Source organism: Callorhinus ursinus, unplaced genomic scaffold, assembly GCF_003265705.2.
Source record: "Callorhinus ursinus isolate GAN/ISIS: 27379988/994484 unplaced genomic scaffold, GSC_fseal_2.0 scaffold36, whole genome shotgun sequence".
NCBI classification, from domain to species: domain Eukaryota; kingdom Metazoa; phylum Chordata; class Mammalia; order Carnivora; family Otariidae; genus Callorhinus; species Callorhinus ursinus.
Genome location: NW_027397098.1, coordinates 13313693 through 13333295, shown reverse-complemented (window position 1 = coordinate 13333295; position 19603 = coordinate 13313693). Strand labels below are relative to the sequence as shown.

The following is a 19603-nucleotide window of genomic DNA, read 5'->3' as shown; positions in this document are numbered from 1 at the left end:
ATATGGAGAAGGAAGCAGAGGGTCCGAGTGGTTACGCTCCTCAGGACACCATGGGTGCAGGGTGGGCAGTGCCCCAGGCAGTGGACACGCCAGTGCTGCCGTCCCGGATGGTCGTGGATTCCTGAGAACTGACCCGGGAAGATACTGGGGATCTTGACAAGGTACCACAAGCTAATCTAAACTTGTGTCCTTGCTAGTGAGATGCTGAAAATACACCGTCCATCACCTGAACATTTCATTCGAACTCACAGCCCTGAGGGCTTAAGGCTGACTGTGTGTGACCGATGTCAGATGTTTTCTTACCATCAGGGAACTGTTCTCACGAGAAACTCGGCATTTTTACTCTGCTTTTAAGCAAGCTCACCTTTCCTGTCTTGCAATTAACTTCTGGAACTAACATAACTGAACATTTGCAAGAAATCTACTTTCCAGTTCTAGCATTAAACTAGCTTGCTTTCCTTCCCACCTTCCACAACATTAACTAAACTTAAAATATTTTTTCTCATAAAAAATTATTTCTTGATGATGAGAACATCTGAGGTCTAGAAGGAATCCCATGACCTACCCCAAATGCTCTCTCTGAACTAAAGTGTATGTAACCACAGCTTTAAGGGAGAAGAATCTGAAAACTACACGCAGGCAAACGGGAAGAATGAGAAGATGCCTGTGCAGAAAGAGCCCGGGGTGGGGAGGGCGCTACCTCATGCTGTCACAGTGCAGTACGTGTTTCTGGATGCGCGGGAGCTTTCTCAGCACCGGTCTCATGTCTGTCGCGTCTGCAATCCTCTTCATCAGCCTCACCTGAGCCAGAGAAACCGGCAACTGCAGACAGGCCCCCAGGCAGGGGGCGACCTCAGACACCCCCGCCCGGTCTGGAAACCACACAGCCTCGACTCGGGGGTCCGGCTGGGCGTCAGGTGGTTGGGGAGGGGTGGGACGAGGAGAGGGTGAATTAAGAGAATCCTTCCCTATGAAATTTGGTCAGAGTTAGCTTTTCTGGGATATAAACAGTTTGTCACCAACTCTAGAAGACATGGCTCATCACCTGATCCATCCCACTGAAGGTCTCCTGCAGGTCTCCCATGGGCGTCAGGGTCCTGCTCGCCCTGACGGACGCGTACAGATGCCCGGAGTCTGGGATCCCATTGGACAGCTCTTGGGCGGACATCTTAACCAACACTCTGAAGTGTTCTTCCTCTTCAAAGCACGGGCTTTGTAAAAAGAAAAATGTATTAAGTTCCTGGAGACCCACCCATATCCCTTTCAATATCATGGAAAATTAATTACACGTAAGTTTTCAGATGACGTAAATACCCCCAGGAGTTACAACTAGAATCAAGCTCAGAAACCAAACAACCAAGAAATGAGTAAAAACTCCTACTTTTACAACACTTCAGACTCAGTCCTCTGATCTAGCCCCAGGATTAGGTCTTTATAAGTAGTTACCTGTTGAATATTTCACTCCACAGATGCATCATGTCTGGTAGGTTCCTATCGAGGCAGAAAGATGAAAAAAGCACACCCTGAATCATGAAAGGAAGAAAAGAAGAAATTATTTAAGAGGCAAAAAAGGGATGCTGGAGACGCGCTGGGACACAGAAGCACAATGCTACCTGCTCGTAGGTGTCCAGATGCGTGTCATCGGGCAGCACATGGGGCGAGGCGGCCATCCCCCCTGTCTTCAGCTCTATCTGCTGCGCCTGCCTCCTGTAGTCCAGAAGGCCACAGCCCAGCCTGTCAACAGCAACGGAGGGTCCCCGGCTGGCAGTGCGGTCTTGGCCGCACCCCCGGCAGCCCGAGCTGCCACTGCTAGTTACGGCCAGGGCCGCAGCCTCCACACCCCGCACTACGGAGGGCAGCCGTGCGCTGCTCCCCGCAGACGCCGACGCACTCGGGGAGGTCACCGGGCGGCTTCCAGGCTGTGTGCGCAGGGGCAGCCGCTGCCCAGAGCTAACAGAACACTATTTTCTATGCTCTGCTCTGGCAAGGCTGAGCTTGCTGGGCTTCCTAATGCTCCCTATACTCTCCTCGCCTCTAAAACAGCCTGGCACGGATGGCATCTGCCCAAATGTTCATGCTCACAAAGGAGATCTTTTTGAGCTTTTAGGAAAAAGAGAAGTTGTCTCAGGTGGGTGATGCTTTTCCAAGAAAAATCCTGTGCCCAACATAAGTAACTCAGGCCACAACGACACTCAAGAGGTCCCCCTGAAACGGCTGTGCCACAGAAGGACCAGCAGGGGGAGCCCTGGAGGGCAGAGAACACGGGGAAGGTCCCAATGAGGGGTCTTCCCCGGACACCTGCCAGGGTGCACAGGACCCACATCCTCTGGCTCCTACCCTGTGAAGGCTGTGCATGTGGTACGAGGGGCGGCCGGCCTACCCACTACAGAGTCTCCTGCCCCTTGCCATCCCCCTCGCTGTCCGGGCTCTGACTGCCTGCCCCTCAGCCCGGCACTCGGGACCCAGCAGAAGAACAGCGAGGTGCAGCCGCGTGTACTTGCCCATGTTCTCACATCGACCCAGACACCAGCTTTACAAGAGCAGTAGCGATTACAGTTAGCTTGGTGGAGGAGAGCACACAACCCGGCCTCTCAAGGTTACCACGTGCCTACACGTCAGATTTAATTACTTAATTTTCTGATTAAAAAACAATCATTCTCAATTTTAAAAGGAACTAAGTTGCTGAGATAGATGTAACTGTATTACCTTATACTCTAGGTTTATAAATGGTTTAAAGTTCTACATTTTAAAATGAAAATACGGCTTTTGTAGAAAAATTCTCAACAAATATATTAAACATTTTACTTACACAGTTTAATAATACTATAGGTTTTTTAAATTAAAACCGTATGCTGAAAAGTGATTGCTGATGCACTAAAACAAAATAACTGCATATACAGAAAAATCCAAGGACAAAATATGCAAAGATGCCCTGATTCCATAATGTGTGTGTCTTACTTGGTGAGGACGCTGCAGAAGAGCGGGACATAGGGCCTGAGCTCCTCGGGGAGGGTGTGGAGGCTGGCGAACGCTCTGAAGTACACTACGCCGTTGGTGGGCTGAGCACAGTACTGCACGGGGGTCTTGCCAGCTGAAGAAGCAAAAGGCAGCTAACTTTTGAATCATGAAATCACTGTTTAGTATTTTTAAAATGCTGGTGCCTTTCAAGAGTGTTTAAACTTTCTATCAGCAAAGACTACAACCCGTTCACGGTAAACACTGAGACAGTCTTCAACACTAAAGTAACGCACGCCTTTGGAAGGGCTGGAACAGGAGCAGCGTTCTTTGGGCTCTGAGGCTGCTCTGGCGCTTGAGCTGGCCCAGGCCCGGCTCGCCCCACCTCCACACCCACTTTGTGCAGCCCTCCATGCTTACACGGGACTGAGAGCTCCCGCCTGCAACACCTGAACCCACTCTCTCACCCATCTCAAATGCTGCCCCCCACCCAGGTCTGATGATCTGCTGGGCACCCGGCACCCCATGGCCTCCAGGGTCCCGACTCCCTCAGGGGCACGTGCTGCGTGCTCCAGTCCTTCCAGCACCAGCATGGCGCCGCAAACCAGCAGAGGGGGCGGGGCACTGACTCACAACCTGTCACTCACCCTCACTCGCTCTCTTCATCGCTTCACTGATAAACCAAAGCTGGAGGAGACTAAAACACAAGTGGGATGCTACCCCCACCCTCCCGAGGCCTGGTCCAGAAACAGAGATGTCATCCGTGCGGGCACGCCCATGCGCCAGCCATGGTGAATAGAGGAGCCGTGGGAAAGCGGGAGCGAGACGCCCCGGGGGAGTGCGGCAGGCGGTCTAGACCCCCCCCCCCCCCCCCCCCGCCCCGGGCGAAGCTTTCCCAGGCTGGACACCGGCCCTGACGGGCTGATGCTGCTCCCCAGCGTGTCACATGCACCCGTCCCCCCCACCCCCAGAGCCGCGGAGCAGGCCGGGCCGGAAGGAGCCCGTCCCCGTGCAACCCCCACCTGAGCCAGATCCCCCTGTGGTTGAGGAAGCAGCGCCCCTGCCAGGGGAGCACAGAGGTCCCAGCGCATGAAGTCTGTGGGCACCGCATGGGAAAACCCACCCACACACCCCGTGAAGAGCAAGCCTATAAGGAGCGCGAGGAGCTGCCTCATGGAACACGTCCCCCCGTGGCGCCTTCTCCTGTGGACCGACCTGCCAGGGCCACCTCCAACTCCGTGAGTGGCATGCTGGGCTCGATGTCCGACACCTTCAGGGCCGGCAGACAGGAGGCGTCCTGAGGTCGGCTCTGCTGAGTCTGTAACTCTAAGCCTAGGGACAAGCGGGGGGAAGAGCGCACGGAAAGCTCTGGGAAGGTCCGCTGCTGCGTGCGTCCGTACCTGCTCGCAGCGGCTCCCATGGACAGCCAGCCGGCGCGAGCAGCCAGCAGCGTGGTTTCAGCTCCCACTGCTGGCGCCCGGCAAACCCCGTCCCGTGGGAACCCGCCGCGGAGACTGTGCTTCCCTGAACTCTTCTCCTGCCCTCCCTGGACGCAGCACTACGGTGCTGGGGGGGTGGGGCTTTGCTCGAGCAGTTTCCCCTCCACCCCCACATTTTACACTGAATCGTTGAACGTTCAACCCACTGTTTCCAGGGTTTTCAACCCATTTCCTGCTGGACTGAAATTTAGTAACTTTTATACTTCTCTATTCCGATTTCATCTGCACTAATCTCAGCACCATGCTTGTGTCATCACATAAATTTCACAAATTCTAGAAACGCTCAAGCACAGCTTTTCTGGGCCTGAGCCCTCACCAATCTGGTAAGAGGGGAGAGAACCCTCCTTCCTGGAGTCACAGAACCATTCAGCCCATCAGGGAGGGAACCCCAAAGGCTTGGCACATGCGCCCGGTGACAGCAGCGAAGGTACGCAAGTGAAGACCCCCCAGTTTACAGAGCTCTGTCAAACAAACAGATGGGAGCTTCATTTCCCACAGCAATCTGAGGAGCTAGGCTGAGTTGGCCTCCAAGTCTGCCTCCCTGAGGTGCCCAAGCACCTGTCCCCTCAGGGGACCTGCAGGGCAGCCCTGCATAGGAACAGGGACTGCTGCCTCAAAGGGCTCAGCGACCCTCCCTCCAGCCCCTTGGGGGGCCCCGCCGGCTCCGTGAGTTACCGCAGACTTCCCAGGCTCTCCATCACCTAGGTGTTTCCTCCATCAACTACTGGTGGACCCCTGCCCCTCGACACCTCCGGGGTCTGTGCGCAGGAGCCTGCCTCCTGCTGTCCCCGCGTCCCGATCCGAGACTGGCCCCAGGCCCACCCGTCATCCTGAGCAGCACCCTGTCCCCCAACAGCTCCTCTCCAGAGGCCCGGGTTGGCACAGCCATCCCTAGCAGCTTCTCCTCGGCCAGGCAACAAGCTCCCCATGGCAGGCGCTACAGCCCTTCACGACAGCGCATGACCGCTTACACAGACATACCCCAAACTGGAGGATCGTTTCAAGGTCTTCATAAATTAATTTCCCATTCCCACTGTTTTCACTGGTGGTTAGCTACAGATTAAACTTTGATTGCAGACTGCTCACACGGGAAGTCCATGACTGAGACTTACTGCCCTGAAATACCCCTTAAATGCACTAGCAGGGTCTCCTACCTAATGGAACTCTGTGGTGGTCTGTAAAATAAAAACACGTTTTTGTAACACAGGCCTCCATCCACTCACACGTGGGTGTGGACCAGAGTACATGGGCTTTCTTAGAACCAAGCCCACCTCCATGGCCAGGCCAAGAATCTGACAACTCAGGGAATGTACGGTCTGTTGCTTAGGCCTGGAATTATGTTCCGTGCTATAAAGGGCTTTAATCAAAAACAGAAAATGGGTGGGACTACATCAAACTAAAAGCTTCTGCACAGCAAAGGGAACCATCAACAAAATGAAAGTCAATCTACAGAATGGGAGAAAATACCGGCAGGCCGTATCTGATAAGGGGCTAATATCCAAAGATATAAAAGGACTTAAACAATTCAACACCAAAAAAAAAAAAGCCCAAATACTCTGATTAAAAATGGGCAGAGGACTTGAATAACTCATTTTCCTAGAGAAGACATACAGATGGACAAGAAAAATATGAAAAAGTACTTGGAATCTCTCATCCATAGGGAAATGCAAATCAAAACCACAATGAGCTATCACCTCCCACCCCTCAGAACGGCTTAAGTCAAAAAGATAAGAAATAAGTGTTGGTGAGGATGTGGAGAAAGGGGAACCCTCTTGCATTCTGGTGGGAATTCCAACTGGTGTAGCCACTCTGGAGAACAGTATGGAGGATCCCCCCCCCCAAAAAAAAAATCAAACATAGAACTACTACATGATCTAGCAATTCTGCCCCTGTGCGTTTATCCAAAGAAAACAAAAACTCTAACTTGAAAAGGTATCTGTACCTCCATGTTCATTACAGTGTTGCTCACTGTGGGAACAACCTAAGTGTCCACCAATGGATAAAGGTGTATATATACAATGGATTATTATTCAGCCATAGAAAAGGAATGAAATCTTGCCATTTATGGCAACATAGAGGGCATTATGCTAAGAGAAATGAGTCAGACGGAGAAAGACAAATACTGTATGATCTCACTCATATGTGGTACCCGAAAAACCAAACACCAAGCTCACAGACATGGACAACAGATTGGTGGGTGCCAGAGGCTGGTGGTTGGGGTGGGAGGAATGGGTGAAGGGGGTCAAAAGGTACAAACTTACATAAGTCATGGGTTGCAACGCACGGCACTGGTGACTCTGGGTAATAGTGCCCGGTTGCATATTTGAAAGTTGCTAAGAGAGTAGATCGCATGAGTTCCCAGCACAAGAAAAATAAATTGTGACTGGTGACAGATGTCAACAAGGTGCGTTGTGATCACTGCACTCTGCACAGATGTCCACTCATGGCACTACACACCTGAACCTCATGTAAGGTACCACTGATACCTCTACTTGCTTATTTATTTAAATCCACTTGGTAAACTGTGTCCAACAGAGCACACATCAGATGGTAAATGTATCAGAACAGACACTACAGTTGATCTTGGCCAAAATACCAAGAAGCAATCAATATCTCAATTTAAAAAAGGAAGATGGGACTTGTCCACTGGCACTCCTGCAACAGAAGTGATTATTATGCAATTATGTTACTCATGATTAGCTATTAAATATATGAAGAGCTTAGAATAGCTGTATGCAAAACAGGAACTCTGAGATAGAGAGTAAGAGGTTACATGTTGAAATTAACTGCCTTGAAGAGATTAAATCATCTGAAACTTAGCATTACTTACTTCCTATCTAAAGCCAACTCTATCGCCTGACAAACCTGGTAAATCCCTCACGTAATATCCCAGCCAACTACCACTTTGGTGGGGTAGGTGGTGTCTGTGTGTCCTGTATACCTATTTTGGTAGATTTTGTTAATATGTAATTTATATATGACAAAATCCACAGTTCTAAAGATATAATTCAATCAGTTCTGACAAACACAAAAAGTAATGTAATCATCACATCATGATATAGAACATTTCCATCCCCTAGAAAGTTCCTTCCTGGCTCCCTGCAGGCGACCCTCTGTGCTCACTTGCCTTCTCTTAGTAGAGTTTTATCATTTCTACAGTTTCATATAAATGGACTCACCGAGTAGGTATTTTTTGTGCCTGCTAATTTCACTTAGCACAATGCTTTTGAGATTCATCAATCTTGAGTGTTATCAGTATTTTGCCCCTCTTTGTGGCTGAGTAGTATTTCACAGTATGGATATACCATGTTGATGGAAATGTGGGTTCTTTCAAGTTTGTGTGGACACACACTTTCATTTCTCTTGGGCAAATACTCTGGAGCAGACCACTGGGCCTAACAGTCCGTGTGTTTAGACAATAAGGAATTATGTAACTGACTTGGTTTTCACCCATGCCTGCACCACCCGGACCTGAGCAGGGCCTCATGACCAGCACAAGGCCTTTGTCCTTCACCGAGACCTGCCTCTTCTGAACTCAAAATCATACTGTATGCAGTGCTCACTTGGCAATTAACTATGGATCACAACATAACATATATTTTAGTGGCATACTAGAGCCCCTGGTAAATAGCAAGTACTTATAAAATTTGTAATTGGATAAACTTTATGCAGCTATAGTAATCCCCCCCTTATCTGTGGGGAGCATGTTCCCAACACCCCAGTGAATGCCTGAAACCACATGGATAGTACCAAACCCTACACATACTTACCTATAATTGAGTTCAACTTAAAAATTTGGCACAGCAAGAGTAACAACTAATGATAACACAGAACACTGACAACAATAAATTGTCATAAAGTTACATGAACATGGTCTCTGTCTCGCTCTCAACATCTCTTGTTGTGGGGCACCTAGGTAGCTCAGTCGGGTGAGCGTCTACCTTCGGCTCAGGTCATGATCTCGGGGTCCTGGGATCGAGCCCCGCATCGGGCTCCCTGCTCGGCGGGGAGTCTGCTTCTCCCTCTGTCCCTCCCCCCAGCTCGTGCGCACTTTCTTTCTCTCTCTCTCTGATAAATAGAATCTTTCAAAAAGTCTCTTGTTGTGACGAACAGAGGTGACATAATGCCTCCGTGGGGAGGTGCAGTGAGGTGGGGACGCAGGCACTGCGGCACAACAGGAGATACGACTGACCTTCTGATGACAGATCAGGAGTGCCATCTGCTTGCAGACCGCGGGTGACCACAGGTAACTGAAACTGGGGACCGAGAAGGTGCGGATCGGGGCGGGGGGGGAACTAGTGTGCCTCTTTCCTGCGATTCTTGCCTTTCCTGCTGAACTACAGGATCGATCTCCTTAGAATAAGGGCAATCCTACTGGGAATAAAGCCATCACATCCAATGTTGACCTTCGTTGCGCCCAATAAATATTTGTTAGTTGAAATGATACTTGCCTCCAACTATCCACTCATTTTACAAAGTTCACTGGGTTCGGGTGAAGGCTAGGGACATAGGACAAAATTAAACATCTGACCTTTTTCATAGATCTGCTGCTTGTCTTTTGGGGAAAGACAGTCGACCTTTTGCTTTAGTTTTTCTGTCTCCATCCGTGCTTGCTTCTCAGGATACTTGTCATCGGGTGTCATTGACAAAGTCAGCTTGTGTGGATTATTCTGCAACAGGTACAGCAACAAAGGACAAGCTGAAGCAAGATCTCACTGGAGCCCAGCACGCTGACCAGCCTCCAGTACCGCACTCTGGGGCAGGAGGGGCCCACACGTTTTGAATAGCGGTAACAGAGCATCCCTCAAAGAAAAGCCCGTGAGGCACGGGACACCCCGGCCACCACAAAGTAACTGTCATGCACACATGCTGGGGTTCTCACTATTAGGATGCTTACTGTTACGGGTACTATGCCTAAACCCGAAATGTATCGACATTCCACATTTTCTTTATACCTTACTTGTACATGTTTTACATTATAAATCTTTGACTTTAGTCTAAGTCAAAAATAACAGAATAAAATAATGTAATCTTTATCTAATTGTCTTTAGAGTATTAACTTCTCAAAGATTAGAACTAAATTCTTCATTCAGCATTTCGTAAATTATGAGGACGAATTAAATGTCCACCTAATGTAAAAATGTTAGATTTAATGTGCTTCTCTCATTCATTTCAACATGTGTACGAGCGTGTGTGCACACACACACGCTCTGCTCATCTATTTGTAATACTACAGGGAGGAAAGAGAACCAGACTACAGTACAAACTTTATACTAAGTACCTTGGAGTAACAGAGACGGCAGGTCAAGTGCCAAACCTATGCCCCATGTCCATAATGGCATACAGCACAACAGAGCTGCTCTTCATAGACACTACAGTCCAGCCCCTGTGGTAAAGCCTTGTAAGTCTACCAGGGCATATACACCAAGTACAAATGCCCTAAAGCAAATGTAAACAAATGAGCAAACGTCAAAAGAATCCATCATAAAAATAACCAAAATATCCCACACACTCAGGTGATTGTTCTTATATTCTCAAGAAACAAAAGTCAAGGTACCAGATGGCTTCTCAGGTGAATTCTACCAAACATTTAAACAGTTAACACCAAAGTTCCTCAAACTACTCCAAAAAAAAAAAACAAAAAACAAAAAAAAACCCAGAAAGTAAGGAAAGCTTCCAAATACATTCTATGAGGTCAGCATTACCCTGATACCAAAACTGAAGACACTACAAAAAAAAAACAAACGAAAGGCCTATATCCCTGATAAAAATCTTCAACAAATTATCATCAGCAAACCACATTCAGCAAAACATTAACACGATCATTTCCCAATAGATGCAGAAAAAGCATTTGACAAAATTCAACATCTGTTCATGATAAAAACTGTCAACAAAGTGGGATTAGAGGGAACATATCTGAACATACAAAGGCCACATATGGCAAACCAATAGTTGACAGCATATTCAATGGTGAAAACCTGAGAGCTTTTGCTCTAAGATCAAGAACGAGACAGGGATGTCCGATCTCACCACTTTTATTCAACACAGTACTGGAAGTCCTTGCTGCAGCCACCAGACAAGAAATAAAAAGGCATCTAACTTGGTAAGGAAGAAGTAAAACTTCACTATTTGTAGATGACATGATACTAAACATACAAAACCCTAGGCTCCACCAAAACAACTACTAGAATAAATGAATTCAGTAAAATTAATACACAGAAATTGGCTGTGTTTCTATACACCAATAAAAAAGTAGCAGAAAGAAAAATTAAGAAAACAGTTTCATATACAACTGCACCAAAAAGAATAAAATACCCAGGAATAAACTTAACCAAGAAGGCAAAAGACCTGTGCTCTGAAAACTATGGAACACTGATGAAGGAAATTGAAGACGACATAAATGGAAGGATCTACCACGTTCATGGACTGAATTCATACTGTTAAAAGCCTATACTACAAAGCAATCCACAGATTCAATGCAATCCCTATCAAAATACCAACAGCATTTTTCTCAGAACAGGAACAAATCATCCCAACATTTATAAGGAATCATAAAACACCTAGAATGCCCAAAGCAATCTTGAAAAGGAAGGACAAAGGGGACGTATCATAATCCCAGATCTCGAACGGTACTACAAAGTCGTAGTCATCAGAACAGTATGGTACTGACACAAAAACAGACACTTAGGTCGGCTGGAAAGACGGCGGTGGAGGGACCCTCAGCTCACCGCATCCCACAGATACAACTAGAAACACTCCCATCAACGGAAATAACCCAGAGAAGAACCTGAAGACTGGCAGAACAAACTCCTCTCTAAACAGAGAAGAGGTCACAGCAGAGAAGGTAAGAAGGGCAAAGACGCAGTTTTGGGGAGAAACCAACCATGGATGTCCATGGCAGAGAGGGAGCAGGTGATGCAGAGAAGGGGGAAACACAGACTTTCACACTGGGGAGCCCACCAATGGGGAAAATGAATCCCCATAACATCTGCCTGTAAAAACGAGAGGCGCTCAACATTGAGTTCTTACACCCAGTGGGACAGAGTCGAATCTAAAACATTAGCATCAGAGGGTGTTAGGAAGCGGAATCCCGCCCTTAAAGAGACAGCACTTCAAACAGCTGTGCAGATCTAGCATGGAACCAGCAGTACGAGAACCGCCAGGGGCAGACCGGAGGGACAGTGCTGCGCTCATCTCACAGCGTGGCCCAGAGAGACAGAGATCAAGGAGAGTTCCCTGCAGGAACAAGGGAGCTGGTCGGCACCACTTTCCTCTCCCATCCCCCACATAAACAATGGCCATCTGTGGGAACCAGGACCACACTGACACTCCTTCCTTAACTGGCACCAAGCCTCACCTCCACCATGCTTCGGTGGATCTGTCCTTCCCAGTAGCACTCATCTCAGTCCTGGCACTGCGGGCTCCCTCCCCCAGAAGCCTGGCACAAACCCTGCCAACACCACATCTCTGATGCACATGTTTTGAGGGAACTCAGTTGTAGTGGCAGTGGGGGGCAGGGCTCACTTCACAAGCAAACCACTGGACACCTAGTTAAAACGCACCGCACCCCTGCTGGGAAACAAACACTGCCCACAACAGGCAAAGAGAGCCTCGAGAGAGAAATGGACTCAAGGAAGAAAAGAGGCCAGGACTCAACAGCAAGGCACATGCAACACACATAGGACATTCCCTGAAGCTCCAGGCCCTGGGGAACCCAGGGGACACTGCACTGCAGGGCACGCCAGGACCTCTTCTTCATAAGGCCACTACGGTTAAGAGCAAGAGAAATAGCTTTCTTAACACAAAGAAACACACAGAGAGTTGACAAAATGAGGAGATGGAGGATTATGTCCCAAATGAAAGGACCAAACCACACCAAGAGACCTAAAGTGAAAAGATTTAAGTAATATGCCAGACTGAGAATTTAAAGTAATGATCATAAAAGTACTCACTGGACTAGAGAAAAGAGTGGAGGACCTCAGTGAGACCCTTAACAGAGAGATAAAAAAGAACCAATCAGAGATGAAGAACACAATAAATAAAATAAAAAATACAACTGATGGAATAAATAGGCTAGATGAAGCAGAGGAATGAATTAGTGACCTGGAAGACAGAGAAATGGAAAGTAACCAAGCTGAACGTATGAGAGGGAAAAAATTATGCAAATTGAGAAAAGTCTTAGCGAACTCAGTGATTCTCATCAAGCAGAATAACATTCGCATTACAGGGATCCTAAAAGGAGAGACAGAAAAGGGGATAGAATATTTATTTGAAGAACTAATAGCTAAAAACTTTCCTAATCTGGTGGGGGGGTGGAAAAAACAGATGACAGATCCAGGAGGCACAGAGATCACCCCAAAAGTTCAACCCGAGGAGGTCCACACCAAGACAAACAGTAATTAAAATGGCAGTACTGATAAAGAAAAAAAATCTCAAAAGCAGCAAGAGAAAAGAAGACATTACATACAAGGGAACCCCTTAAAGCTATGAGTGAATATTTTAGCAGGAACAGGCCCAAGGGAAGTGGTATGACATATTCAAAGTGCTGAAAGGGAAAAACGTGCAGCCAAGAATACACTATCCAGCAAAGCTATCATTCAGAATAGGAGACTTAAAGAGTTTCTGAAACATAAACTGTAAGAGTTCATGACCATTAAACTAGCCCTACAAGAAATATTAAAAAGGATCCTGAGTGGAAAGGAAAGACCATAAGTGAGATTATGAAAAGTAAAAAACACAAATGCAATAAAAATAAGTATTTCTGCAAAAATCAGTCAAGAGATTCATAAAATAAAAGGATGTAAAATATGACACCACATACTTAGTGAGGGAGAGAGAGGTAAAGAATGTGTTCAAATTTAAGTGGCCAGCAACTTAATATAGACTGCTATATGCAGATGTTATATACAAACCTAAGGGTAACCACAAATCAAAAACCAGGAACAGATATGCAAAAAATAAAGAGAAAGGAATTCAAGTATATCACTAAAGAAAGCCAACAAATTATGAGAGCAAGAAGAAAGGATCAGAGAAAATCTAAACAACCACGAAACAAGAAACAAAATGGCAATAAGTACATACCTATCAATAATTACTTTGAATATAAATGGACTAAACGCTCCAATCAAAAGACATGGGGTGATGGAATGGATAAAGAAACAAGACCCACCTATATGCTACCTACAAGAGACCCGTTTCAGACTTAAAGACACCTGCAAATTCAAAGTGAAGGGATAGAAAAACATTTACCATGTAAATGGAGTGAAAATAAAGCCAGGGTAAGCAATACTTACATTATATAAAACATATTTTAAAACAAAGACTGTAACAAGAGGCAAAGAAGGGCACTATATCATAATAAAGGGTACAATCCAACAAGAAGTTATAACATTGTAAATATTTATGCACCCAACATGGGAGCACCCAAATCCATACATAACACAGTTAATAATATAAAGGAACAGGGGCGCCTGGGTAGTTCAGTTGGTTAAACGTCTGCCTCTGGCTCAGGTCATGATCCCAGGGACCTGGGATCTAGACCCACATCGGGCTCCCTCCTCAGTGGGGAGCCTGCTTCTCCCTCTGCCTCTGCTGCTCCCCCTGCTTGTGCTCTCTCTCTTTTCTCAATCTGACAAATAAATAAATTTAAAAAAATAATATAAAAGAACTGATAGTAATATAATAATAGCAGGGGATGTTAACATCCCACAACGTCCATGAACAGATCATCAAAACAGGGAATCAGCAAGGAAATAGTGGTTCTGAATGACTCACTGGACCAGACGATTTAACACATTCGGACACTCCATCCTCAAACAGCAGCACACACATTCTTTTCAAGTGCACAAGGAACATTCTCCAGAACAGATCACATATTAGGGCATAAAACAAGTATCAACAAGCTAAAAAAAAAAAAAAATCATACACCACAATCAAGTGGGATTTACTCCAGGAATGCAAGGGTGGCTCAGTATTTGCAAAGCAATCAACAAGATACATCACATCAACAAAGGATAAAAATCATATGATCAATTCAAGGGATGCAGAAAAAGCATCTGACGTGATTCTTTTCTGATCATAATACTATGACACTAGAACTCAATCACAAGAAAAAAATCCGGAAAGAGCACAAACACATGGAAGTTAGGTAACATGCAACTCCACAATAAATAGGTCAACCAGGAAATAAAGGAATAAAAAAATGCATGGAAACAAATGAAAATGAAAACACAATAGTTCAAAATCACTGGGAGGCAGCAAAAGCAATCCTAAGAGGGAAGTTTCTAATAATACAGGCCTATCTCAAGTAAGAAAATTCTCAAATAAACAACCCAACCTTAAACCTCAAGGAGCCAGAAAAAGAACAAAACCCAAGTTCAGCAGATGGAAGGAAATAATGAAGATTAGACCAGAAATAAATGATACAGAAACTTAAAAAGATCAATGAAACCAGGAGCTAGTTCTTTGAAAAGATCAGCAAAATTGGTAAACCTCTTGCCAGGCTCATCAAAAAAGAGAAAGAGGACCCAAATAAACAAAATCACTAATGAGAGATGAGAAATACACCACCACAGAAATACAATTGTCACAGAATATTAGGAATACCTACATGCCAACAAATTCAACAACTTAGAAGAAATGGATGCATTCCTAGAAGCATATAACCTCCCAAAAATTAAAGCAGAAAGAATTAGAAAATTTTAACAGACCAATTACTAGCAATGAAATGGAATCAGTAATCAACAATCTCCCAACAAGCAAAAGTCCAGGACCAGATGGCTTCACAGGCCAATTCTACCAAACATTTAAGGAACAGTAAGTACCTGTTCTTCTCAAACTATTTCAACAAATAGATGAGGAATGAAAACTTCCAAATTCATTTCAGAAAGCCAGTATCACCCTGATACCAAAACCTTATAAAGACACCACATCAAAAGAGAACTACAGGCCAGTATCTGATGAATTTAGATGCACAAATTCTCAACAAATTATTAGCAAACCAAGTCCAACAACACATTAAAAACATCATACAACAAAAGCAAGTGGAATTTATTCCCAAGATGCAAGGGTGGTTCAACATTTGCAAAACTATCAACATGATATGTCACATCAGTAAAAAAAAAAAAAAAAAAAAAAAAAAAAAAAAAAACCACAATAATAATTTAATAAAAGTAAAAAAAAAAAAAAAAAGCGCTTGACAAAGCACAACATCCATTCATGATAAAACCCTCTGCAAAGTAGACTTGGAAGGAACATATCTCAACATAATAAAGGCTTTATATGAAAAACCTACAGCCAACATCATACTCAATGGTGAAAAATTGAGAGCTGTTCCCCTAAGGTCAAAGAGGTCTGCTCTCACTACTTTTATTCAACATAGTACTGGAACTCCTAGCCATGGCAATTAGACAACAAAAAGAAATAAAAGGTATCCAAATTGGTAAGGAGGAAGTGAAATTCTATTTGCAGATAACATGATACCATGTACAGAGAAGCCTAAAGACTACCCCAAAAAAACCCTAGAACTGATAAATGAATTCAGCAAAGTTGCAGGATACAAAATCAATGTACAGAAATCTACTGCATTCCTTTACACTTATAATGAAGCCACAGAAACAGAAATTAAGAAAACTGTCCTCCCTACAAATGCACCAAAAACAGTAAAATATCCAGAAATAAACTTAAGAGGTGAAAGACCTATAGTCTGAAAACTATAAACATGGATTAAAAAAAAAAAATTCAAGATGATGCAAGAAATGGAAAGACATTCCATGGTCATGGATTGGAAGAATTAATATTGTTAAAATGTCAATACTAACGAAAGTAATCTGTTTATTTAATACAATCCCTGTCAAAATACCAAAAGCATTTTTCAGAGAAGTAGAACGAACAATATAAAAATTTGTATGGAGCCAGAAAAGACTCTGAGTAGCCAAAGCAATCTTGAAAAACAAAACAGGAGGCATCACAACTCCAGACTTCAAGCTATATTACAAAGGTGTAATAATTAAAACAGTATGGTACTGGCATAATAACCATGAACAGACATTTCTCCAAAGACATACACATGGCCAACAGACACATGAAAAGATGCTCAACATCACCCATCATCAGGGAAAAACAAATCAAAACCACGAGATACCACCTCACACCTGTCAGAATGGCTAAAATTTACAACACAAGTAACAAGTGTTGGCAAGGATGTGGAGAAAGGGAAACTGTCTTATGCTGTTGGTGGGAATGCAAACTGGTGCAGCCACTCTGGAAAACAGTATGGAGGTTCCTCAAAAATTAAAATAGAGGTGCCTGGGTGGCTCAGTCAGTGAAGCGTCTGCCCTGAACTCAGGTCATGATCTCGGGGTCCTGGGATATCAAACCCCATATCGGGCTCCCACTCAGCGGGGAGTCTGCTTCTCCCTCTCCTGCCCTTCCCCCTGCTTGTGCTCTATTAAATAAATAAAATAAATACTTAAAAAAAAAAAATGGAACAACCTTATTTACGATCCAGGAATTGGGCTGTGGTCTCAGGGTTGTGGGATCGAACCCCACGTTGGGCTCCATGCTCAGCAGTGAGTCTGCTTGGGATTCTCTCTCACTCTCCTCCTGCCTCTCCCTCCTGCTCTCTCTAAAATAAATAAAAATTCTTTAAAATATTACATGAACTCAGTTGATAAAGCAGTGGCAGGGTTTGAGAGGACTGACTCAAATTTTGAAAGATGCTCTACTGTGGGTAAAATGCTATCAAACAGCACCGCCTGCTAGAGAAATTGTTCATGAAAGGAAGAGTCAGTCGCTGGGGCAAACTTCATCGGTGTTTTATTTTATGGAATTGCCACAGCCACCCCCAGCTTCAGCAGCCACCACCCTCATCAGTCAGCAGCCATCAACATTAAGGCAAGACCCCCCACCAGCAAAGATTATGACTCACTGAAAGCTCAGATGATTAGCATTTTTTAACTAAGATGTGTATGTTACTTTTTTTAGACATAACGCTATTGCACACTTAACAGACTACAATGTAGTGTAAACACAACTTTCCTCTACAAAGGGAAACCAAAACATTCATTTGACTCGCTTTATTGCAATATTCGCTTTATGGCCGTGCTCAGGAACCACACATGTGCTGTCTCCAAGGAATGCCCTTAGAAGGAAAGCTGGAAAACCAACAAATACATGCAAGTGACACAACACATTCTTAAACAACCAGTAGGTTAAAGAGTAAGTAATAGGGGATCTTAGAAAATACCATGAGACCAATGAAGCTATAAACGGAACACACTGAAAACTGCAGGACCCCACAAAACCAGCGTGAAGAGTGACACGTACAGTTTCAGACATTAAAAACAAAGACCCAGGAGTAACCTATCTTCACACCCTCACTAAAGAGAAACGTGAGATCAAGCCAAAGCTAGCAGAACAAAGAAAACCATAAAAATTAGATCACAGATCAGACTTCTTCAAACAGATCAACAAAAGCGCCAAACCTTCAGATACACTAAGAAAACAAGGAGACTCGACTAAACTCAGACGTGGAAAAAGGCACAATAGCATGGACAGTACAGAAATCAGCACAAAGGAATATTCAGAAGAACCATCCGGCAACCTGCACAACCTAAATGAACAAACTCCTCAAACCACAGCACCTTCCAAGAAGGGTGAAGAAACAGAAAACTCTGAAGAGATCAGGAACTCATGAACACACTGAATCAGTAATTAAGACAAAAAGAGAAAAAAAAAAGCAAAACACTCCCAATGAAGAAATCCCAGGAATGTATTTTTCCACTAATCTTTTAATGACAAGTGAACAATTCTTATCAAAACCTTCCAAAAAATTAAGGAGTGGATAGTATAATCTTTCAACAAAACAGAACAAAAATGCCTACAGATGTTTTTGTTAATTAATACACGTGCATAATATCCTCATATATAAAAGACAAACTCACGTATTCATATAAAAAGCCAAATCGCATCAGAATGGACTAAATTTGTTAATATGAGCACTAATTAATAATTAAGAAATTGTTACTTATTCCTAACATAAATTCTCCAATTTCCTTACTTTAAAATACTGTTTTACTTTTTCTTGCAAAAACTGTGGATTCTCCTTGAGGCACTGTCTGAATCGAGCCACCTGACTCCCCAGCTTCAGGAGCTCCACAGGGTCCCCGTCATGATTCCAGCAGGAGGCAATGTACTACAATCAAGAACGTAACATCCAGATGCACATTACACTACAAACGCTACATTAAACATTTTATTAAGATCTCAGGTTCTGTATTTAAAAATACCACAATGATTGTAAAAAAAATTAAGTCATTTTTTGGTTAGGAAAATTTTAAATCTGTTTTTTCTCTAATAAAGTGAAGGACAAGTTCTAAAATTTTCAGGAGGGGCGCCTAGGTGGCTCAGTCAGTTGAGCGTCCGACTCTCGGTTTTGACTCAGGTCATGATCTCAGGGTCGTGAGATCGAGCCCTACATCGCATTCCGCACTAGGTGTGGAGCCTGCTTAGAATTCTCTCTCTCCCTCTAACTGTCCATCCTTCCCACGTATGCTCTTTCTCGCTCTCTAAAACAAATGACTTAAAAAAAAAAAAAGATATCAGAAAGTCAATTATGCTTGTAAAAAGACATAGTGTATTATAAAACTAAATTAAATTTGTATCATATCCAAAACAGCACAACTTTCACGGTTCAAAAGAACGGTGCAATGAATATTCACCTGTTCCCAGCGCTGTCAAGTACCCACTGATCACAACAGTAAAAACAAAGTACAAACAGAAGAAGGTAGAGGAGAAATTACATACAGACGTCAGGGCGAGTCCAAAGCTGACAGACTGATGCTTCATTTGTATTTCAATTTTATGAAGGAGAGCCTCAATTCGGTCCTCTTCAAATCCTTTTCTAAAGAAATACAGAAGAGAGATGTTAAAAAGATAATCAATACCCGTGCAACAAGGCAGCAGAGAGTCTTTAAACTATTCTAAATGAACCAATGTGTATTTTATGAGGTAAAGAAAAGCCAAACACAGGGGGAGGCAGGCTCCCTCACTGGACAGTGTGAGAAGAGTGTGAGGATGGTGTGAGGATGGTGTGAGGACACTCTGAGAAGTGTGAGGAGTGTGAAGACAGTGTGAGGACGGTGTGAGGA

At 44.4% G+C, this 19603-nt stretch overlaps 1 protein-coding gene across 3 annotated transcripts in view; it reads right to left on the bottom strand.

Moving 5' to 3' along the window:
* The window catches only part of PITRM1 (pitrilysin metallopeptidase 1), a 42547-nt gene that overhangs the window by 5357 nt on the left and 17587 nt on the right, over positions 1-19603 (bottom strand). For all 3 annotated transcript variants that reach the window (XM_025853536.2, XM_025853537.2, XM_025853538.2), the window contains 9 exons: positions 19260-19356; positions 18514-18648; positions 8986-9124; positions 4171-4287; positions 2959-3091; positions 1614-1734; positions 1447-1523; positions 1046-1211; positions 701-801 (listed from right to left, as the gene is read on the bottom strand). In XM_025853536.2, the coding sequence (XP_025709321.1) occupies positions 701-801; positions 1046-1211; positions 1447-1523; positions 1614-1734; positions 2959-3091; positions 4171-4287; positions 8986-9124; positions 18514-18648; positions 19260-19356 (1086 nt within the window). The remainder of the gene's footprint in view (positions 1-700; positions 802-1045; positions 1212-1446; positions 1524-1613; positions 1735-2958; positions 3092-4170; positions 4288-8985; positions 9125-18513; positions 18649-19259; positions 19357-19603) is intronic.